General features: G+C 50.8%; 1 protein-coding gene across 1 annotated transcript; it reads right to left on the reverse strand.

Moving 5' to 3' along the window:
- Positions 1-751: 751 nt before the first annotated feature.
- Positions 752-22,724, reverse strand: bahcc1b (BAH domain and coiled-coil containing 1b). The gene is made up of 24 exons (XM_062474355.1): positions 22,181-22,724; positions 21,754-21,865; positions 21,158-21,351; positions 20,743-20,892; positions 19,517-19,701; positions 18,671-19,004; positions 16,404-17,336; positions 13,747-13,913; positions 13,451-13,587; positions 13,239-13,343; positions 10,554-10,810; positions 10,274-10,456; positions 8,807-8,986; positions 8,464-8,720; positions 8,146-8,220; positions 7,200-7,335; positions 6,994-7,111; positions 6,834-6,909; positions 6,552-6,660; positions 6,235-6,351; positions 5,939-6,079; positions 4,100-5,502; positions 3,693-3,929; positions 752-3,373 (listed from the first exon to the last, which is right to left on the reverse strand). The coding sequence occupies exons 1-24, from the start codon at positions 22,722-22,724 to the stop codon at positions 3,164-3,166; spliced, it is 6,360 nt and encodes a 2,119-aa protein (XP_062330339.1). The 3' UTR covers positions 752-3,163.
- Between the last annotated feature and the right edge of the window lie 922 nt (positions 22,725-23,646).

Below are 23,646 nucleotides of genomic sequence, written 5' to 3' on the forward strand. Positions count from 1 at the left end.
CAGTCACTCAGAAAGTGGGTGACTCAAGCGTTCCAATGCTGTTGAGGCAGACAGAGTAAACTGAGGGGATTGTTCTGGAGAATGCTATATTTTGTGAGTTGCCACAAGTCAACCACACTGTAATATAAGGCCGTAGGTATGGCTAGGACCTTAATGTTGCAATGAGCGCAGTCACAAAGGAGTTAGTTGCAGTGTGATAAAAAGGTGAGAATTTGTCACAGGAAGTCCCTAATAAAACAGTGTAAATCTATGCACTTTGTCCCAGAAACTCTATAGTCTTTAGGGGATAGTCTGCACCTCTTTTCTTCTTTCCTTCTCTCTCTCACTATCACACACACAGGTTTTGGAAATCAGTGTGTTCTTGCAGGAGTAAAATTATATGGCTTCTTTGTGTTCTTAATGGTTCTTTTCCGTTTTCATTTTAGTGAATGCCTGACCCACCTGTACCGCCTGAGGACCCTCCCCCCCCCCCCTCTCTCTCTCTCTCTCTCTCTCTCTCTCTGTCTCTCTCTCTCTCTCTCTCTCTCTCTCTCTCTGTCTCTCTCTCTGTCTCTCTCTCTCTCTGTCTCTCTCTCTCTGTCTCTCTCTCTCTCTCTCTCTCTCTCTCTCTCTCTCTCTCTCTCTCTCTCTCTCTCATCACACAGATACAGTTTCATATACATTTCGCATCCTCCCTCTTTTCTTTTTTTCCATTCTTCAGTGACAAATGACTGAACTGAAGACCTGAAATCGAAACCCTCAGCCGTTCAATGTTTTAGTATCTTTATTTAATGAAACGCGAAAAAGGCAATAAAATTAAGATAAATAATCTGTTTGTTTTTTTTACATAGGAAACATTTTAATATTATTTCCAACAATGATGAAAACAATGTGTTCTAGCCTTTACTGGCTGTCAACCATACCAAGACGTTTCCAGTGGGTCTCAAAAACATGTTGCGCATTGATGATGATCACTTCCCTTACTGTGATGTCCAGACTTGAATCCAGTGTTTCTTTAAGAAAATACAGTTTAAAAAAAAATATGTTAAAGACCCATGAAGTTACATTTAAATGGATTTTCACATTCGAGTTATCTTAAAGCTTTTGCTTTGCAGTGTAACAGCAACATTGTTGTAAAAAAAGTAAATGTCAGATGACAAAGGCATTATGTTCTCACTTTACAAACCCTACACCAACAGTCAGACAGTCATTACAGGCTTGCATACCAGTCAGATAATGGCAAAATAAAATACAAAATAGATAAAAGACATACATTTTTTGGCAAAGCAGGAAGAAAAGTGACAAGAAGCACAATTTGATTTGATCCTTTTTTCTCTTTTCTCTCAACATCGGCCTCTTTGATTGGCTCTGATTGTCCTTCACAGTCACGCGATGCCATGGCGGTTACCATGGAGCCTTCAAGTGCATCTGCCAGGCAACGTGCTGACAATGTGTCAACAGTGTTTTCCAAACCACTCCTGACAACATCAGTTAGACGTCTCCAATCCACGAGAGGAACTTCCGACAACCAATATGACAATAATTGCATGAGTTCCCAGATTCAGATTTGATTGAACTGTTTGACATATTGCAATTCTAAAATGTTGAAACGTGAACTCAGAAGAGCTTTGGTTTGTCTTTGAGGCCGTATAAATGTCTACATCCAGGAACACTCCTCCGGGTAGACAGAATGACCAGTGACAAGTAGAAACTGTTTCTTCTCAGCATGTGATGCCCACAAGTAAATCACATGACAGAAATAATGATCAACCCAAAAGAGAGATATAAAAAACAGGTCAAACAATGGTGTTCTTTCTCTCTCTCGCTTTCTCTCTCTTTTACACACACACACACACACACACACACACACACACACACACACACACACACACACACACACACACACACACACACACACACACACACACACACACACAGAAAAAGGTTTTCAACTTTTCATACAAAAACAGCCCTTCTCCCTCCCCCCACCGTCACTCCCCACAGTCCGACTATCAGTCCAGTCCTGCCCTGACGTATGTACAACCATATTTACACTCCACACTCCCTCCCTCTCCCTGTGGCATTTAGACACAACCTGTTCAGTGCAGGGAAAGAGGGCATTTACCCTCCCCTTAAGTGAAAAAGCCCCCCCCCTCCAAAAAAAATTATAATTTGAAAAAAGAGTAACTCTCCTAGTCTATATTATATATGTATATTATTTACAGTTTTAACATTATGCTGTACACAAAGGTTAAGGAGCAATCCGCCTGTACATGAATGCACCTGAATTGAAGGGTTGGAGAGAGGTATTGAGGTGTATGGCTTGACTGGAGAAAATCATTCATTTTGCCTCCTCAGAGAAGACTCTTTGTAAATCATTTGATGAACTAATATTCATAAGATCTACCTTTTTTAAAGTGTTTAAAGACTTTGAGGGCGTTTTACATTTAGTGTGCTTGAGCACACACATTCATACGCACAAGCACACACACATCAGAACTACAGTGTTTTTTTTGTGTTTTTTTGGTCCTGTTGGGATTCCTCAGTCATGACAATAATAAAACTACTGTGGTCAGGGAGACCTTTAAGACCATTAAACCAGTGTGGAGAGACACATTCTCTCCTTCTCCCAGTCTCTCCCTCAGTTTATTTAGCTCTTTCAGTGACTGGAGTGGAGTGACTATCCATGGAGATACATGGTTTCCTCTCTCGGAGTCTGACAGTCTGTGTTTCCAGCAGTGGTGTGGTCCTTGTTTCTTGAGAGGTCTTCCAGAGCGACTCCCCTGAACCCCACAGTGCAGCACACTATAGAAGGGTGCGTTCACTATCCACACAAAGGACGGGCAGGGTTAGGGTTCTACTCCAACAGGGTGGGGTTAGGGTTCTACCCCAACAGAGAACAACCTGCACAGGGCCTCCTCAGACCACACCATGGCTAATACACCAGGACCTGACAGGTTCTTTGCTCCAGGTTCTTCTGGGTTCGGACCAGACCTTTCCCTGTCCCATTAACAGAACACCATGGCCGGTGACAGATACCCTCTAATGCCTCACTCTCTCTTTCCTTCTCTTCATCTTATCCATCTTTTCTCTGCTGTTCTCCGTACCAAAGAGTAAGAAGGAGGCCTAAGTTGAGGAAGGGGGCAGTTGTCTTGAAGGTTCTCTTTTACCCTCTGTACTTCTGCTAGGACACAATGGCCACGCCCTCTGCGCTGACCAGCTGGCCTGTTGTTGGGTCGTAGGTTCCAGCCAGGTAGAAGAGGTCCTGGGTCCCGCCCCCTGGCTTGCGTCGGCCAATCAGGTGTTGGTACTCATCCCTGCTGACCACCTGGCAGCGGTGGGAGATGGTCTGGACGTCGTTCTCGTCCTCGTGGCTTGACTGGTACAATGCATGCTGGGTGGAGAGGAAAGATGATGGATTATTGGTTAGTTATTCCAATCAATTCCATTCAAATTGTATTTGTATAGTTGATTAGATGCAATGGAATACATACTAAAAACGTGCAAATGTTTAAGTCATGCAAATTATTCCGAAACATCTCAGTGTGACAACTATCAATCTTGTTTTCTCTTCCAATCTCACTCTACAGTTGCCTTGTTATACTAATAGTCCATTATCTATTTGTCTCTCATTAAACTGAGACAGACAGATGGACTGACAGATGGACACCCAGACAGATGGGCTGACGGACAGACAGCTCCCTGCTCCTCACCCTGCCGTCGCGGTGCCTCTTGCCCAGGCGCGTCTCCTCGGGGTGGTAGAACCACTTGACCCGGACCACCATGCTGGCGCTCCACGACTCCCAGAGAGACTCCACCCTGCCCACGTAGGGCAGCTGGGGGCGCCCGGGGGACAGGAACACGGCACAGTCCCCCACGCGCACCGTCTCCCCGCCACGCACAATGGCTTTGTAGAACAGCTTCCGGGCCTTACCCTTCAGACCGCGCCTCTAAAGGGGGGGGGGGGGGGGGGAGGGGGGGAGAGGAAGGCATTTCAGTCTCACAACACCTCAGGGATTCACGTCATGCATTCCGGTAGAGGTCTTTTGACCTTATAACCTTTTAACACATCAACACAGACTCAGTGTGTCAAAGACACGCCAGAGATCGATGTCCTTACCTGAGTGGGCTCTCCTGACCAGCTCCATAGCTGCCGATTGGGCAGGTGGGCGGCCATGTTGGGCCGGGGGTCAGGTGATGACATCCTCTGTCGTTTGGGGTCCTTGGGTGGCTTGCTCTGGAGGTCGCCATGGCTGTCAGAGACCTGGGGGGGCAGTGGGTGTGCGCTCCTTTTGGCTGTGGGGTTGGCTGGGTTAGTGTTACTTTTGCCCTTGGATACATACTCCTTTCGGTCCTCCATCCGCTCCCCTCTGACCTTTGACCCCTGGACGGCCACGGCTGTTTTGGTGACGTAGGCGTGTGGCAGTGCCGAGGCTGCAGGGGCGGTTTTGGGGGAGGGGTCAGGGGTCAGCGTGTGTCTGTGTTTGTGTTTGTCCTGCTGGAGCAGAGCTCGGCGCAGGAGCACGGATGACGTCTCCTCGTCTGAGGAGTAGGAGGAGTCGTTGTCGGAGGAGCAGACGGAGGAGGAGGACGAGAGGGAGCCCGAGGAGGAGGAGGACGAGGAGGTGGACGAGGAGCAGACGGAGAGGCGGGAGAGGAAACGCCCTCCGCGGAGCGACGTCGCTGCAGCTCTCCGCCCGGGTTCGTCTTCGTCGCCTTGACCTTCCTCGTCGTCATCCTGACCTTCCTCGTCGTCATCTTCGTCCAGCTCGGAGTAGGAGCTGGGGCAGTCGCTCGGGTAATCCAGCCCAAACTCGGCCCCCAGACCACCCAGACCAGACGAGGGCACAGCCCTTCTTAGAGCCGGAGCTCCCTTCAGAACGACCTCAGCCCTGGAGCCTGCGCTCTCTCGCGCGCCTCGTCCTCCCTTCTTCCCCTCCTTTGGGGGGATGGGGGGGTGGATGTACCTGAGTGAGGGAGTGCTCCCCCTGCCCCCAAGGCGAAGGAGAGCCTTGCTGTTCTTGGTCTTGGGTGAGGTCACACCCTCGTGGTCTAGCTTTACCATGAACTGTTTCCTGTCCCGCTCCATCAACTTCCTGCCGGAGGAGGAGGAAGAGGAAGGGGCTGACATTGCTCCAGCGGTCGAGGGGTCCCTCAGCCCCAGGGGTGTCGCTGTGGTAACTGGCCGGCTTCCGAAGGTAGCGTAACTGTTGGCAATGCTGCTGAACGAGTCCACCTGGAAGGAGGAGGAGCTAAAGATGCCTTTGAGAGGGGTGGGTGGTGCCAGGGAGTGAGGGGCGGGGCATTGGAACACGCCGAGGTCGCGCTCCCTCATGCGACGCTGGGACTTCCTGGATGTTCCATTAAACAGGAAGAAGTCCACAGGAGGTCTCTTCCTGTTAGCGACATTAGCGCTCACTGAGGACAACCAGGTCGACGAGGAAGTGTTGCCTTTGGTTGCGTTGTCTGCGGATGACGATGCAGGGTTCTTGGTCTCTGAACGTATCTTCTTAGGCCGGCCCACTGGAGAGGGAAGAAGAACAGAGCAGATGAGAACAGGTTTATTTTGTAGCTCTCTTTCATCTTCCCTCCTGGGTCAGGTGAGCCAATAACAGTCTCTAATAACAACAACCATCTTGTTGTTTGTCTGGAGGAGATCTCGTCAAAGAAAGAAAGACAAAGAGCTAAATAGAGTGTGATAGAGGAAGAGAGAGCTGGTCCAACCAGTATGTCCAACCCAGGTGGCAGTTTGGCTTCAGGCTATAGTGACTAAAGCTAACTGAAGCGCAAAACACACCGACTTGTGTGACCAACTGCTCCTAACCACATGTTGACAGTAGTCAGTAGTCAGTATTGACAAAGTCCTTCTCATCACGTGTCTGGCTGGCTGACTGGGGAGGGGTGCTAGGTATGTTCCAGTGTTAGGACTCTGGTCGTCTTGGGCTCCCTGAACGTTTACCTGGTCTCTTCTCCTGGTTTCCTGCTCCTGTCTCCCCATTGGCCAGACTCTCTGTGATGGGTGTGTCTCTCCGCTCCTGGCTGGAACTTTGGTATCCCCGGCGACCAGGTGAGACCAGGAGAGCTGGGGAGGGCTCCGCACCTGAGAGAGAGACACAGAGAGAGAGAGAGTGAGAGAGAGAGAGAGAGAGAGAGAGAGAGAGAGAGACCTTAGGAACAGATTCATGGTGTCTGATTTTGTAGTGCCATGATCAAGATGACCATCCTCCCTTCATGCCTCCGTGCTGGTGTACTCACAGTGTATCTGGTAGCCCGGGGGCAGTAGTCGAATGTTGGGCAAAGAGATCCTTCCTCTGTCTCCATCATCAAACTCCACCATCACACTCCCTTCCTTTTCCTCCTCACCTGGCCCTCCTAACACACACAGGGACCAGGGTCAGTGTGTGCTTGTGTGTGTGTGCATGGATGTATGTGAGTGTGTGTGTGTGTGCATGGATGTATGTGTGTGTGTGTGTGTGCATGGATGTATGTGAGTGTGTGTGTGTGTGTGTGCGTGTGCATGGATGTATGTGAGTGTGTGTGTGTGTGCATGGATGTATGTGTGTGTGTGTCACCTCTGTGGACGTATCCAGGGTAGAGACAGCGGGAGCGCTCACTCCAGTAGGCACAGACACGCGTCCCTGCAGTCAGGATCACCTCAGTCTGAGGGCGCACGTCTAGCACCTGGACAACACACAACACACAGTGAGTTCAGGACCGGTCACATACTGCCACACAGAGAGAGAGAGAGAGAGAGAGAGAGAGAGAGAGAGAGAGAGAGAGAGAGAGAGAGAGAGAGAGAGAGAGAGAGAGAGAGAGAGAGAGAGAGAGAGAGAGAGAGAGGGAGGGAGACTCACAGCTTCCTGCAGGAGTTGTTCCAGAGAGTAGATCCTGGGTCTGTTTCCTCTCTCCCCATCAATAACTACACTGAATCTGGATCAGAGAGGGGGCCTCGGGGTTAAACATCTTGAGGGGGAGATGGAGTACACGCACAGACGCGCACAAACACACACTTACATGTCCGGTAGGTCCAAGGTGTGGACCACAGCAGCATACAGCAGCTCATCCTCCTTTGAGATGAGCACCTTCAGACCATCTACCAGCATCTCTCTGCTCAGGACACAGTTTGGCACGGCTGGGGAGAGATGGGAGGGGGGTGGGGGGGTGGTTATAGACACATAAACATGATGTGTGTTAGTGTGTGTGTGGGTGTGCTCTTTTACCTGGTACTCGGTGCATTTGAAGTGCATGATCTAGTTCCTCCTCCTCTCCCTCAGAGAAGCTGCTCTCTTCATCCAATCGGAAGCCTTCGTCAGCGGCGAAGCTCTCGAGCAGGCGACTCACCGCATGCCCCTTGGTCTGGACAGGAAACAGGAAGTATTTGTATATACCCATTTAGTTGAGATTAACACACTAGGTTTTTTTTATCCCACAGAAGGAAAGATTCACAAGATAAACACACACTTAAAACTTATGTCATTTGGTTATATTTGGTCCGTATCTGTGGAAAACTCCATAGATACACACACACACACATACACACACACACACATACACACAAGGCCCTGGTCCATTCCTGTCTAAGCCAGTTTATCTAATGATGACTGATGAGTTGTCAGACCATTAAAGTTAGCTAGTTCTACAGGTTTCTGCCTGTATTTTGCCTTTCTAACGAAACACCAGGAAGAATGGTGTGTGTGTTTATCTAGGGAGTTTTCCATAGATAGAGATCATATATTTTAGTGACAGAAGTTTCGTCACCAGAGGCTACAGAAGATTACTCAAACCACTAAGATGGTACGGGTGTGTGTGCGTGCGAGTGTCTTTCTCCTAGGTTGTATGGTCATGTGCGTGTGTGTTTACGACATTCTCTCAGGACGAGTTTCAGCTAGTATCATTGTATCCTTTGACACAGAGAGGAAGCATGAATCAGCCAACAGATGCCAGGTGCTCAGCCCATGGTTAGGTTGAGAAGACCGGCATCCTGGTGCTTACAGGTTCATAGCTTCCGGGGCGAAGGAGTGGGATCGCTCTAATCTTCATTAACTCCTTTCCTCTCTCTTCTACCCCACCTCACCTCCCTCCTGCCCTTCACCTGCCCCTCAGCTGGCCCTCCTGCTCCTCCTGCCCCTCCCCCCCTGCCCCTCACTTCCCTCCTGCCCCCCTCACCTGCTTGCCCCTGCTTCTCCTGCCTCTGGAGGTCTCTTTTCTCAGGGCATCAGTCTCTAACCAGCAGGCTCTCCTCTGCACACACACACGCAGGTCCAAAATGACTAACAGTAATAATAGTGCACGGCATACACACATAGGTACCATGTAAACATGTGCACATTTCAATCACCCCTTATCCAAGCAGACACGACCCTTGAATTTAGTCATCTCTTCTGAGAGGGAACTCTGTGACAGCCGACAGGACAACCAATCACAGAACATGTTCCTATCATCCTGCTTTCTGCCCTCCAACTTTTGACCTCCCAAAATCCTCACCTTTCCCAGAATGCCTTGAAATCTGGCGCCCCTCTTCATTGATTCCTTGTTAATTCTGTTGGCTGATGTCAGAGATCCATGGTGACCCCTGCTGTCAGTGAGACTGCAGCCTGCCAGAGGGGCCACCCAGCTGGATACAGAGGCTCTCCTGGTCCCTTGGAGGTCCTGGAGGTCTGGGTGTCGTCTCACTTTAGCACCGGGCCTAGGCTCATAGGGGGACCTCCTCCTTAGGTCTGAACTGGGCATGCTCACAATGCCTGGGACAGGAACACAGTTTCAATGACAAACTGGAAACAGAGTAGAATCTTCTCTAACATGTCCCGGAAGTTCCATTATTTCTCACCTTGAAATCCAGATCTCTTGCTTCTGGCTTTCTGAATGGCTTGCAGTTTTGTGGGTGAAGGCACATAAACACCAATGGCGACCGAGGTTGGAGGCCAGTCTTTGGAGGATGATGAAGTCCTCTTGATGTCACCAGCGCCGACTTCGCTGTCGTAGCTGCCGTCCTCCTCCTCTTCCTCCTCTGTGGAAGCGATCAGTGATCGATGTGATACATCCGAAACTATCTGAACCTTTCTACCAGATCTGTGCTTCATCTGACGGTATTGACAAGGTATTGACATCTGCAGTAGCTTAGCGATCACTCACACAAAGACTCTCTCTCTCTCTCTCTCTCTCTCTCTCTCTCTCTCTCTCTCTCTCTCTCTCTCTCTCTCTCTCTCTCTCTCTCTCTCTCTCTCTCTCTCTCTTCCTCTCTCTGTTTCTAGTCACATGCTACCACAAGTTACCACGCATGTGCTGAAACATGAAGGATTTCAGTGTCTGAACATTGATCTGATGGAGACAGAGAACAAACTGTAGCAGAATATCAATCTAGATCCAAGGTGTTCACCTGTGTGGGCTTCACACATAGCTAGCATTGTCTCAGGGTTAATCTGGGCTAACTGTGAATCATCCCCAGTAAACAAGGTCTGGTCCCCTTGGTGCAGTTTGGGGAAACAAATGTCACATGAACACACACACACACACACGCTGATCTTTATTGGCAGCTGTGTGTGGCTGACTGAGGGGTCGGGTGTCGACACGTCGCTGACACACTTGTCACTTACATGGTGCTCTCGTCAACACTTTCACTCACTTGCTTGGGCACATAGACACACACACACAGACACACACACACAAACACCCACAGGAAAAGGCAGTGACACTCCAGACTGACACATGCACTCACACACATAACGGCCAACGAAAGTCTTTGAAATCAGGGACAGCTAAGTTGTGAGTGAGTTGAATGTGTTCATTACAGTTCTGTCTGGGGGGGCTATCGAGGTTGGGCGGTGTGGAGAGGGCGGGGGGGGGGGGGCGTAGGGGATTTTGGGGTGGTTGTAGGGGACACGGGTGTGACATTCTAAAAGAGGTGCAAGCGGGTCTCACGTTACGGCGTGGGTTCGGGGGCCGCATGCCTGTGGCGAGTTGTTAACGTTTTTTAACGGCGTGACAGACGAGCGGGGAAAGTGAGAGGGGAGCCCACAGGGACGGGGAGATGTCTCACTCTCACAGCGCTCACGCGTCACAAGCACGCTCGCACACACGCACGGCAAACACACAGGCACACACGTGTCAGCACGCACATGCACACACACGGACGCACGCGGACCGACCGACGGCGTGACGCACGCTGTCATCTCAATCTCGACCTTCGTCTTCATCTCAGCTGTTCCAATAAAACCCCGGTCGAATACTGTAAGCCACTTCGTGTGCACCATGTACACACACACACACACACTCACACACAGACACACACACTCACCCTGTGCAGAGCTCTCGCTGTTGCTCTTTCCCTCGTTCGCGTCCAGCTTCTCAGACACCGCGCCCCCTCTTTGGAGCACTCTGGTCGGAGCTCCCCCCATCTGAACCTTTGGCCTCCGCCCCCTTCTCCTCCTCATGTCCTGATTGGCTGTCCAGTCCTGCTGGGTGCCTGATGCTGGATCGGCTGAAAGGTTTGGAGTGGTGTATAAGTGTGTGTGTGTTTGTGCTTGTGTGTGCATATGTGTGTGTGCATATGTTCAAGGCTTCATATGTGTTCTCACCAGTGACACTCTGTCTTCCGTGCATGTGATTCTCTGAGCGGGCTCCAGCCCTAGGGGCACCCCTGCGGCGCAGCATGCCCGCTGATGGTGAACCTCTCTGGGCCACAGCCTTCTGTTTCAGCTGGGTGACCCTCCGGACCAGCCTGGAGCTCAGGGCGCTTGGGCGACCACGCCGCCTTGCCTTTAGACCACTGAACACCTGATTGGTCAGCCTCTTCCTCTGCTTGGCCACACCCACTCCATCCTCAAGTGCAATCCTAAAATACAGGAAGGGAGGGAGAGAGAGAAAAGAATAAGAAGGAAGGGGGACATTGTATAACCCTCCTAATTTTTCTCTTTCTGCCTGCCTGCCTCCCTCCCTCCCTCCCTCTCTCTCTCTTTTGAGAGGCGGGATTTCCCTCCTGTACACTCTGACGGAAGACACAGAGACAGTTCTGCAGAAACACCTTGGGAGGAGGGGAAGGAGATCTTAAGAGATTGAGTAGACGAGAGCAAGGAAAGAATATGAGTGAGGAGGGGAGAGAGAGGGGGGGAGAAAGAAAGAGAGGGGGAGAGAGAGGGGGAAGTGAGACAACAACAAGAGAAAGAGGGGGGGAAAGAGAAGAAAAATGAATTATAAAAAAGAGAAACAGAAAAGAAAAAATAGAAGAGAAGCTAGAAAGGGGAGAAGAGAGAGAGAGAGAGAGAGAGAGAGAGAGAGAGATAGAGAGAGATGGAGAGAGAGAGAGAGAGAGAGAGAGAGAGAGAGTGAGAGAGAGAGAGAGAGAGAGAGGGAACACTCTCAGGGGCATCTGTCCACTAACCTGAGCTCCAGGGTTGGATCAATAAACACTAACCTCTATTGAACAACTCTCCTTCTCCCTCTCTGCTCCCTCCATCCCTCCTTCTATAGCCCCACATCTTTCCCTCTCTGCTCTTCTCTTTCATGCGCGCACACACACACACACATGCTGAGAGCAGCTGGTGTCTGATGCAGGTGAATACTATATGCCCAGAGAGGAGTGTCTGGCACAAAGGAGAGGAGGGGGGAGTGGATGAAACGAAGGTGGGGGGGGAGAGGAGGGAGAGAGGAGAGGATAGCGAGGGGAAGGATGCACTGATCAAGCGGGAGGAGTAGAAGAAAGAAAGGAATCGGACAAAACAATGAACAGAAGAGTGAAGGAGTGCGTGGAAAGAGAAAGAGAGAGAGTGTGTGTGTGTGTGTTGTAATTGGACACCGTGGGAGGTAAAGAACCAATAGCAGTAGAAGGTCCCACATTCACGTCGGAGAAGGAAGACCTCTGCTCTGCCGGCATCCTCACCTCCTCATCAGACAAACCAGCCGAACACCCCTCCACACACGGACAGACCTCACACCCTTGCTCCCCTCACCCAACTCTCTACCTCTTCCCTACAGTCCATTCACCCCCACACCCACAATCCCTAACCTCTTGCCCCGCCCCTCCCCCAGCTCCTCCCGACCTCCTCGGCTGATCCCTGACCTTTCAACCTTTACAGAGCCACTAAGCCACGATTTTAGACCCATGTCACATCTTTACTAAGAGGACTGTGTGTGCTTGTGTGTGTGTATGTGTGTTTGTGTGTGTGGGTGGGTGTGAGATGTTTCTTTCTCTCTCTGTTTCTCATTATTCACACAATTCCTGTTCTTCTTTGCTTCCTTCCTGCCTTCCTCTCTCCATCTCAAGGATGAATCCATGATCAGATACTTCATAATAACTAAAGAAAAAGGTGTTCAGTCACGTACCAGACAGCTTAACTAATTAAACACATACAGGGTGTGCCGGGGTCTGGTGTGTGTGTGTGTGTGTGTATTTTCTTTGTAGAATGTCACTGTGTAGTATGTCTGTTGAGAGAGAGAAAGAGTGTGTGTGTGTGTGTATGGGTGTGTGTATGTGATTGCATACGCCTGTCTGTGTTGTCGTTTTCATTAGCGTGGTTTAATCACCGTAGTAACCGTGATAAACCTTGAGTTTCTTTAATCAGTTTAGCAAGGCACACTAGGAGAGGTGGAGCACTGACAGACTTAACACATTTATCACTGGGTGGACTGAACACTGGCTGCGTGTGTGTGTGTGTGCCTGCATACATCAGTGTGTGTGTGTGTGTGTGTAAAGTGTATGAGGGACGATGGGTGTTAGCTGTATGCGTGTATGTGTGTGTATGTATGTGTGTGTATGTATGCATGTGTATGTGTGTGTGTGTGTGTGTGTGTGTGTGTGTGTGTGTACAAGTCGTTAGGGATATGAGTGTGTGTGTAGGGCGGGGGGTGGTAAGTCATTCATCACTGTGATAACTTTACATGGGGACTTTGTCCAGCTATATTAATCTGGTCCGGGGTTAGACAGAGTCAGGACATAATCAATGGAAGTGATAAATATGATTAAATGTGATTAATGATGATTAATGAGAGCCTCATCTGGCCTGATTAATCTATTAAGTCCTCTCAATTAGAAACATTCCAGGTTTACAACATGGGACAGATACCCTCATGGTGCGTGTGTGTGTGCATGTGCGTTTGTGTGTGAGTGAGTGAGTGAGTGAGTGAGTGTGTGAGTGAGTGAGTTTGTATAATGTCTCTCCTATCAGTGCCCACTCAGCAAGAGCATAAAGAATGTTGAAATTAACACTGACAAATTCCAGGCCTGTGACGCACAAACATGTATACACACACACACCCACACACACCTAAGTCTCTTTGAGTCGTCTGGGGCTGAGGGACCGGGGGTAGACTTGCGTTTCCGAGGACGACCAGGCCCCCGCCGGGCAGGACTACGAGACGTCTCCTCCTTCCTGATGAGAAGAAGGAGAGGTTACAACACACACACGTGCATGTTTGCGTGGAAGTCGGTTTTGTCTGTGTGTCTTGTGTTCTGTGTGTGTGTGTGTGTGTTACTGACTGGTGGTCGTGTTTTCTCTGCAGCTTGGCCAGCTCTCTCTGCTTCTCTTTGTAGCGTCGCTGTATCTCAGCTAGCTGGACCCGCATGGCTAGCTCTTCCCCTCCTATCGTCTCCATGGCAGCCTTCACTGGACACACCTACCCAACAGAACGTATGACAACATTATTTCACATTGAAGACTCTTTCATGCTGCAGTTCAGATTAACGCTGTGCATTTTGCGTGAAAGCTGTTTCATGTATGTGTGTTTGTGTGTGTGTTTGTGTGTGTGTGTGTGTGTTTGTGTGTATGTGTTTACCGGCTCAGGGCGGGGTGTCCAGCTGCATTTCCTGCGCAGGTTGAGTCTCTTCCTGATTGGACACTGTTGTCCCTCCCCTGATGGTGTGGACCCACCCCCTAGCTCCAGGGCCCGAGCAACCGCTAGGGTGGCAAGGCTCTGCAGGTCAAAGGTCAACACATCCTCTCCTGTGAGAGAGAGAGGGAGAGAGAGAGTTTAGGGATTTATTCTTTGTTTTGTCAAGTAAATTGATGGAGTGGATTCAAATTTAGGGCTGGAGACAAATTCTCCTCACAAACACACACACACACACACACAATATCTCATCAGTTGAGTGGACGGGAGAGAGAGGGAGAGCACTGTCTCTACATCTATCACTGTCATTAACTCTGTCATTGTCGCAACCAAGCCAGCAGATCAGACAGAATATTCATGAAACACACACACAAACACACGCACACACACACACACACACACACACAGAGAGAGGCTGTTTTTGCTGAGCTGCGCAGACACGGTTGGACAGCTTGTGTGTGAGAGAGAGAGAAGGAAGGGAGGGAAAGTGTTTGAGACAAAGTGAGAGAGAGGGAGGGATGGAGGGAAAGGGGAGGAGAAGCAATAAGAGGCAAAGTGTTTATTGAGCTATCTATTTATTCTTCTACATCTCCTCATTACGGACATGGACACAATCCAATTTCCCCTACAGGGAGAGGAGAAACACACACACACACACACACACAGACACATGCACACACAGAGACACACGCGCACACACAGAGACACACGCGCACACACAGTGAAAAGAGATGAGAAGGGGGAGGTACTGAGACATGCGGGTTTTAGGGCATAGAGAGAAAGAGCGAGAGAGAGAGAGAAAAGGCAAGAGAGAGAGAGAGAGGGGGAAAGAGAGAGATATGGAAGGAGATAAAAGGAGAGAGAGAAGGAGTGAGGAGAGAGGGGCGTATGTGTCTGCCGTGTCAGTAAGTGGTGTCTGGTTTTACGACAGCACCTTTGAGACACTGGCACTGGAGCTGAAAGGCCTACACACTGACATTATTAAAACCTCTGAGTGTAAGTGTGTGTGTGTCTGTGTGTGTGTTTGACAGACAAATCAAAAGTTAGGGGACGGCATACAGGTTGAACAAGCATTGAGGTAAAACAAAAGTAAGCTTGGGGTTAATCAAATGAACAAAATAAATGTATAATTCCGGATTTGAGAAATAGATAGACAGTGAGAGAGAGTGAAAGAGAGTTATCCTCATTTGTAGAGGTCAGTGGCGTCTCGTCTATCAGACCTCTGGACCAATGAGGGGGTCTGGTTACCCTGGTTGGGTGACATCACCACTGACATCACCATGCCTAGTATAGCATCCCTGAGGATGGCCACAATCAATAGATCCCTTCCTTTCACAACCACACACCCAGGCACACACATGATATTACCATACAAAGGTCACAATACACAGTATCGCAATACGATAGCAATGTGGTTAAGTACGTGCAACACTGATACAATTTAATAACTCCAATAATTCTAGTCCGATTGATTAGGCACAAATGAAGGCTAAACTAAACTGGAGATGCCTTTCACACACCTCAAAGTAGAACGAAACGCTGCTGGATTGATAGGAAGCTGTGACTGCCTACTCATCCACAGATGAATTTACTGTTAATTAAACACAACACGCCAACAAGGGACCGCTCAGGATGGGGTTTTCAGACATAGAGTGTTAGCAAAATAGACATACTAAAATACCAACTAAAGGTTCTTGTTTTCCTACAGCTGAATATACAGAAGAGGGTGAGTGTGTGTTCCTTTTTTCTTTGTTGGGGGGGGGGGGGGGGGCTGGGTCAATAGATATAATTTACTGACCACAGTATATCTTTTCTGTCATAACAGGCCTTATCCATTTCACACCCATTAGGATTGCGTACCACACGCACACACGTACACACACGCACACGCGTACACACACACGCTTACACACACACAGCTGCTCAGCGTCTTATGATTTTTACACTTATTAATTCCGTCAGCGCGGCTTGCTAGAGCAGGATTTACACAGCAGATTACATCTCTGGGAGAGGAGCGAGGGAAGAGTGGAGCGAGGGAAGAGAGAGGCAGACAAAAGGAGGAGAGCAGAGGCTGTGTGGTGGAGAGACACACAGACACTGACGGAGGGGAACAAAGACTCATCTGGGATTACTTACCAGCTTACACACACACACACACAAACAAATTCACACACACACACACACACACACGGGCATAAATAAACACACTCTCAGAGGGATGCGTGGAAAAGAGGAACATTTAAAGAAGAAGTGTTTTAAACGAAAGAGACTAATTAGCAAAGCAACACTCTAGAGCCTGGGGGAGTGATGAGTGAGACTGCGTGTGTGTGCACATGTGTGTGTGTGTGTTTGGGTGTGTGTGCGTGTGCGTGTGTGTATCTCTTTGCGCATTCATCTGTCTGAATATACAACTCCCTGCCTATACAAATCCCCCTCCCCTTCACAGCCCCTCTTCTCTCTCTCCTTCCCTCCCCCCTCCCAGAGTTTCATCTCATCTTCACATGAAAACAGGAGAGAGTGAGGAAGGAAGCTTGACGGTCAGCAGGGATGTGTCTGTGTGTGTGTGTCGGCCTGTCTGAAGTTTTTTTTTTGGACACACTCACCTCCCGCTTCCCTCTCTTTGTCCCGGTTCCTCTGCTGTATCTCCAAATCGGCCAGCTCCCCCAGGATCTCCATGCCCAGGTGAGGGGCCGGGGTGGAGGGCTGGAGAGGGGTGGAGGTGGGAGGCGCTGGGGGGTAGCGGGCATCTCTGGTGGCGCACAGGGCAGCGGCGATCAGGAGCTCCAGGCTCCAGATGCAGGCTCCCTGAAGCTGGGCCGCTGTGTCGGGGGCCGCAGGCGGGGGGCCGGGGGAGGCAGGTGATGGGGGGGATATCAAATCCACACATCCTTCTGCGGGGTTTCCCTTCTCCTCCTCCTCCTCCTCATTGTCTTTCTCCTCCTCCTGTTTCTCCCCCTCCTCTCCTATCAGCTCCAGAGGCACAGAGACAGTACATTCAGAGGGGGGGGACTCCCTCTGTTCACCCGTCTCCCTCTCCTCCTTTCGGTCCTCCTCCTTCTGCGTCTGGCCTGGCTGTGTGTCCTCCATGTGGGATAGCCGGTCCAGACAGCCCCTAGGGGGCTCCGTGTCCTGGGCCTGGTGTAGGTCTTGGGGGGAGGCTGGAGCAGGGACAGGGGTTTTGGATGGTGAAAGGGCTGGGGTCGGGGAGGGGCATGATACTGTTGTTGTCGGGGGCTTGGTGTCACTGGAGGACTCCGGAGTCTCGGGTGTCAAACCTCTCATCTCTGCTCTCTTTCCTTCATGCTCTCCTTTGATTTGTTCTCTGGACTCCGCAGCTTCACATTCTTTCTCTTCCTCCTTCTCATCCTCCGCTTGAGAAACACCCCGGATTGGGCGACCGAGTGGGTGGGACTTGTGACCTGGCTCGGCTGGCTCCGCCTCCATGATGACATGCCCAGCTAATTGGGCCTCCTGGGGGGAGGGGCCAGCCTTGTAACCCACGGTGATCGGAGGGTAAGTGTACACCGGCGGCAGGTCTGGAATAAGGGGGAAAAAGTTAAATAATCCATCAACAAATCAACAGCCCAAACAATTAATCAACCAATAAGTCAAACAATCAATCATAGTTTCCTTCCTTGTTCCTTGTCCTCATTTAGGTACAGAAGAGTAATGGTGATTGGTCAGTTGTGGTGTAAACCGAGCAGTACAGCAGAAATAGCAGTGTCTGGGTGTGTGTGCGTAAGTGTGGGCGAGGGCAATATACTGTATGTACTGTATATACCAGTGTGTGCAGGCCTAGGTAGGATATTGATGACACAGTGCTGTCTGGCTGTGATTGCAATGCCGGCTCTGTCACCCCAGAGCTGTGTTATTGATGGTATCCCTCCGCCTCCCTGACAACACCGCCAGATGAATGCATATCCTTCCGCCAGCTGCCTTTCAAGGACCCCTGAAGGATAAGGGGGCCTGACTGACCTCCCCCACATGCTAGAGAATGTTTGCATGCACACACAAACACACAAACACACACACATGCACTATCATTCTGTGAGAAATAAAGAGTCCATAATCTCTCTGACCTTAAGAGTTACCTCCCTCACTGTCTCCTGTTCCTGATTCCCCCCCCCACACACACACACACACACACACACACATACTCGCACACACACTCAAGGACACACCGACTAAGTAAGGGTCTGTCTCTGCTTCAAATGCTTTCTTCCAAATCAAAGTGAAACATGCATCAAAGACCAAAGCTTCTTTATCTCTGTGGCAGTATCTCCCTTTTTCCCTTCTCTTCTTCTTCTCCCCTTATCCTTACCCCCTCTCTCTTCTTTACCCATGCACCCGCTCACACGCTTTTCCTTTCTTCCCTTCTGCTCGCTACTCTGCCCCCCTGTCCATGTGTCTCTCTCCTCTATCTCTGTCTCCCTCTCTCCGCCTCTCACTGTGGATCTGTCTTTCTCTATCTCCGTGTGGAGACTGGTACGGGCCCCAACCTTGGGAACTGATGACATGTTTGAATGTTGCTCTCTCCTCCACTGCAGAGCGGGGATAAGAAAACCTCTCCTCGTCTTCGTCTGTCTCTGTCGCCTCTCTCTCGGTCTTCCTCTTCCCACCCCTCTCTCTCCCTCTCTCTCTCTCTCTGGCTGTTTCTCTCCCTCTCTCTTTCAGTCTCTCGCTCTATGCGTCAACATTTTTCATCCACATTCGATACTCCAGGGTTATGAAATCAATTAAAATGGTGTCTGTATAGCCCTTTTTACAAGTAATGTCACTTAACATTTGCCCATTGAAGTGCACCTAAACCAACCCAAAAAAAACAAAAATTATAAAACAGATAAGTAAAAAAATGTAAGTCCAATCTTACCTGGTTCTAGGGATTGTGGGTAGTCTTGAGGCGGTTGCCCCTCCCCCCTCTCCCCTCGCTCCTGCCCCTTCAACAGGTGCGAGGGGGCGGGACTGAGCGCCGGGGAACGGGGAGCTGCGGCCGCAGGGCTGGGGGCGGGGTTTAGAGGGTTCTGGGGGTGTGGCCTCCTGGACGGGGAGTGGTAGCAGGGCGACTGGCGGCTGCTGGGACAGCCCCCCGGGGAGACTGAGGTCTTGGGGGGAGGGGTGTGGGAGAAAGGTTTGGTGCCACGGGAGGACCGCGAGGACTCGTGAGGAGAGTTGTCCACCATCACGGGGTGGTCTTCTGTCTTTCTCTGTGGATGGAGGGGTGGGGGGGGGTATAAATGGAGAGATGAAAGAGATCAAAGGGGAGACGAAGAAAGAGAAAAATACAGGTTAGAGAGCAGAAGAAGAAAGGCTGATGGCACACTCATAAAACAGACTTGAAACCGTTGGGCTGCAATGTATTTTCCTGTTCTTAAGAAACTCAGTCTCGTAGCTGCTTGTGTTGAAACCCTGTTGTAACCAAACGTAAGTGATACGGCTGGCTCAGCAATGTTGCAGCAATGTAGAACCAGAGGAAGTGAGAATATCAACTGGGATTTCACTTGTGCTCTGTGTTTCCTCACTGATCCAAATGTGCAAAACAGTTTCATAATTGCATGGTGGGAAGATTGTGAAGTGTTTCTGTAGTGTGCATCCGTTTCCCACTTGTGTGTGGGCTGGGTTCAGACGTGTGTGTCTTCATGCGTACTGTCTGTGTGTGTGATGTCAGGTGTGTGTGTGATGTCAGGTGTGTGTGTGATGTCAGGTGTGTGTGTGTTACCTGTGAGAGGGAGTGACGGTGCATGTGCTCAATTGCCCGTTGCTGTTGGTGCTGATGCTGCAGGGCGTAAAGCTCCTGTTGCCGTAGAAACGGGGAGCGGGAGTACACGGCGTGATGCTGCAGGTGAGGGGAGGGGCCTCGGCCTCCGTAGACCGAAGACCACAGTCCAGACTGATCCATGACGTCTGGAGAGGGAGGGATGGAAGGAGGGAAAAAAGAGAGACATATAGAGGGATATTTTGACCAAGAATAGTACTCTTACTCTGAATATCATGCACAAACAAAGCCGCAGTGTTTTTCGGAACAGTTTGGCCTTAACCTTGAGGTTGTAGGCCCAGCCCACCATGTTTAGCCATCAGGCCCAGCCCACCATGTTTAGCCATCTCTCCCCCACACCCCTCGCTGGCTTCTCTCCTTCTCTTTATCTCTCCCTTGCTCATGGCTCCGTCTTTATGTGCAAGACACACTTTTCCTCCAAGTCCCACCCTCCCCAAGAACACACACACATGCAAAGTTAGGCACGCCCGTGCCCCCCTCCACATACACACACACCACCACACCCACACACACACAGAAAACACACACACTCACACATCCCTCATTGGCTTCCTTGTCGCTGGGAACCTTTGTTCTGTGAGATTAGCCTGAGTGGGCTAATGTTTCCCTGGGGAAGGGTTCAGTGGATGCACTTCCCCTCTCTGCAGGAACTCCCACGGAGCGAGGCAAGGGAGCAGGGAGATAATTAAATTTCACAGCCTGTTTGCAAAGCAGCGTTAACACAGACACACATGCGGGCACACACACTCACTTGAGACACACACACACACTCGACAGTGACAGAGAATGTCTCTTTTTCTCTCTGACATTAATAAACACACACTCACACACCAACACACCCGTGACAACTATTTGAACATCCTATTGTTTGAGCAGCTGTGGTTGGATAGCTGCTGCTCCATTTGGTCAAACTATTAACAAGCCAGTAACGGAGGGACTTAAGACACCATTTCACTGTGATAAACACATGGTGCTCATATGGATCCAGAGAAGTGACACAGCCCCAGTCACAGGATGAGGAAGACAGACAGACAGACAGACAGACAGACAGACCAGACAGACAGACAGTGTGGAAGTTCAATGTGCAAAGTAGGGTGTGTATGAGTGTACATGTGTATCTCTTCATATATGTGTGTGTGTGTGTGTGTGTGTGCATCTAAAGGTCTTACCCAAGGGGTGGTGTGTCCCAGGCTCACTGGGCAGCACTACCAAGGGTGTGTTGGGGTCCTGTCCCAGGGGGAGCACAGACTGCAGGGGGCTGGGGAGACCCTGGCCGAACCCTGGGCCCAAACTCTGGTGCAGCGCTGCATGACTCAGGCCTGGAGACACAGCAAACCATGGCTCAATCGATCAGGAACCAATCGATGAGCAGATCAACTGGTCGGCTGACCAATCAATATTACATGTCTTCTAATTGGCATCATAAGGTGGATAGTATGAACATTTAGAGTTAATGAGTTACTAATGAATATGTGTTATCCTTTATAGAATAAACACACAGCAAAAGTATTTGTCAGAAGTGACATTTAGACACGGCTGATCAACCAATCCTCAACTAATCCTTTGTTAATTAATTCTCCTCACCGTAGGAATGACCCATCCAGAGGGAGGGACTTCCTGTCCGCTGCATCCAATGGTGGTGGGCTGGATGGGTATGCGCTGTAGGGTCGGCGCCTAATTGGCTGGCCCCCCCAGCAACGAGGAGGTGAGAAGTCAGGTCACCATGGCAACTGCTGGAGGGATGTATCCTGGCAAATTCCACCCTCTCCTTGTTTTCCCTGCCAAGGACAATGACATCTCATCATCATCATCATCATCATCATCTCCATTATCATCAACGATCACAAGGAACTGAAAGGTAGGAGGGTCCTTGTCTTGTCTTGATGTCAGATAATGAGAGACAGGTGCTTTGCCCATCAGACAGAGCAGCAGATCTTCAGGCTCCTTAATGCATCAAACCTCATCACACAAACCACATCAGAGAGACAGCTAGAAAGAGAGCAAGGGCGGGAGCGGGGGGGGGGGGCATTGATTGAGGCAAAACCCTATAGTGAGGGAGAGAGACGGAGAGCGAAATGGAGAGGAAAATATAAGATTAAAGCTCCTGTGAATTTGCCTTGTAAGGACAGAGAGAAGAAGGTTCTTCCTGTGGGTCTGTTGGTGTTTGTACGTGAGCATACCTGATGAGCAGTTCCCGGTCTCTGTCCAGGTGATGAAGGCTAAGCTGTTCCTCTGTCATTCTCTTCCGCTCCTCCGCCTCCCGGCCCAGCGGATACACTGAACGAGACACACCTGACACACAAAGAGGGATATCATGTCAGCATATTTGGCAACCCTCCAAATCCTGTCAGCATTCCAGAACCTTGCAACACAGCTTTCTATAACCTGGCCAACATGCCAAACAGATTAGAATTATATACTGTTGCTCTCGAATTACAATTGTGCAAAATAAAGTTTATTGAACCGAAAACAAGCACCACACAAATGTTATTAATGAATCATAAATGAACGTGTTTCTCAGCCGTGCTCAGTGCTGCAAATCAAACACACTCAGAGAAGTGACTGATGTTCACAGCTAATCCAAACAAACATTAAACCACCTCTCACCTTTCACACTGGGCAGCACCCTGCCCTGTCTGCTGTGTCCTGGAGGGGGGTCCGGGGGGCGCTGAGGGGGCTCTCTCTGTCTGGCTACTGCCACTGCTATACCGACTGGGGGCTGACGCACCTCCCCTTCCCCGTGTGCCTCCCCTGCCTCCCTCCCCCCTCTCTCCCCCCTCTCCCCTTCGCTGGCTGAACCCCTGCGTGGGGGAAGGGGCTGCTTGGGGGGATCCTGGGGAGTGACGCCTCGCTCCCCCCTCTCCATACGGTTCCCACCCTGCTTCAGACAGCCCAGGCCCCCAAATGGGCTCCGCTGAGGTAACAGCAAGGGCTGCTGGGAGCTGTAGTTCATCAGGTTCTTCATTGCGTTGCCCTCGCCCATGGGGTGAGGGGAGGAGCGGGAAGAGGGGTGGGGCTGGGGTTGGTCCTGGGGGGGATTCTGAGTCTTGGTGTCCCCCCTCACTTCACTGTAACTCTCTGGGTGGTGGGGCATCTTCTTGTGCTCCTCCTGCTGCCCCCGTCCCACCCAGGACTGGTTCGAAGGGGGCATCTGACCGTACCCCAAAACCACCCCCCCTTCCCCCCCCTGACCCTGCCTCCCCCCTTCCTTCCCTTTATCAGACCCTGGGCCTTCTGACCCAGAGCCATGGCTGCTGTGCTGTTGGTGCCGTATCCTGGCAACCTTCTGCCCCTGCTTTTGTGCCCCCCCACTGCCTGATGCCACCCCTTTACCCTCAGAAGGACCTGAGTGGTAACAGTCTTTGAAAGGAGGGGTGCTGGCATAGGAGCTTGTCCTGGAGGCTCCATGCCCAGCGACAGGGTGAGGTCCCTGGGCATCTAGAGGCAGGGAGGGTCGATAGACCTCCATGACCTCCAGATCTCCTCTGGAGGATGTCTCCAGGCTGCAGGAGCGAGGCCCAGACTGAGGCCCTGGGCCGGGGTGAGGGTGGTGGGGTTGGGGGTTTGGGTGGTTGTTCTCCTGGTGGTTGTGGCTCCAGTCAGGTGGTCTATCAGCCTTTCCATAGCCCTGAAGCTGCTGGTAAGTCTGGTTCTGGACCTGGTTTTGAAGCAGATTCTGGTTTTGGTTCTTTCTCTGGCAGCTGCCGTTCTGGAGCTGCTGGTTAGCAGATGGGCCATCCCCTGCTCCTCCTCGACCTCCTCCACTTTTGTCTGCTCCCTTAGAGTCCTTACCTCCCCCTCCCCCAGCCCCACGGCAGTCAGGGCCAGCTGGGTCTCCGAGAGCGAGAGGCCCTACAGAGGGCACGTATGTGGGGCCAGTCACCCTGGCCTCCCTCCCTGGACCTCCAGGGCTGGAGCTTCCGTCCCTACAGGGAGCCAGGGTGAGAGGAGCAGGGGGAGGGGGGCAGTAGAGTTCTGGGTGGGGGTGGTGCAACCAGCCTCCTCCCACGGCGGAGCCCATGTGCAAGGGGTGAGGAGGTGGAGGAGGAGGGTGTGGAGGGGGCATGGAGTAG

The sequence above is a fragment of the Osmerus eperlanus genome, chromosome 12, assembly GCF_963692335.1.
Source record: "Osmerus eperlanus chromosome 12, fOsmEpe2.1, whole genome shotgun sequence".
NCBI classification, from domain to species: domain Eukaryota; kingdom Metazoa; phylum Chordata; class Actinopteri; order Osmeriformes; family Osmeridae; genus Osmerus; species Osmerus eperlanus.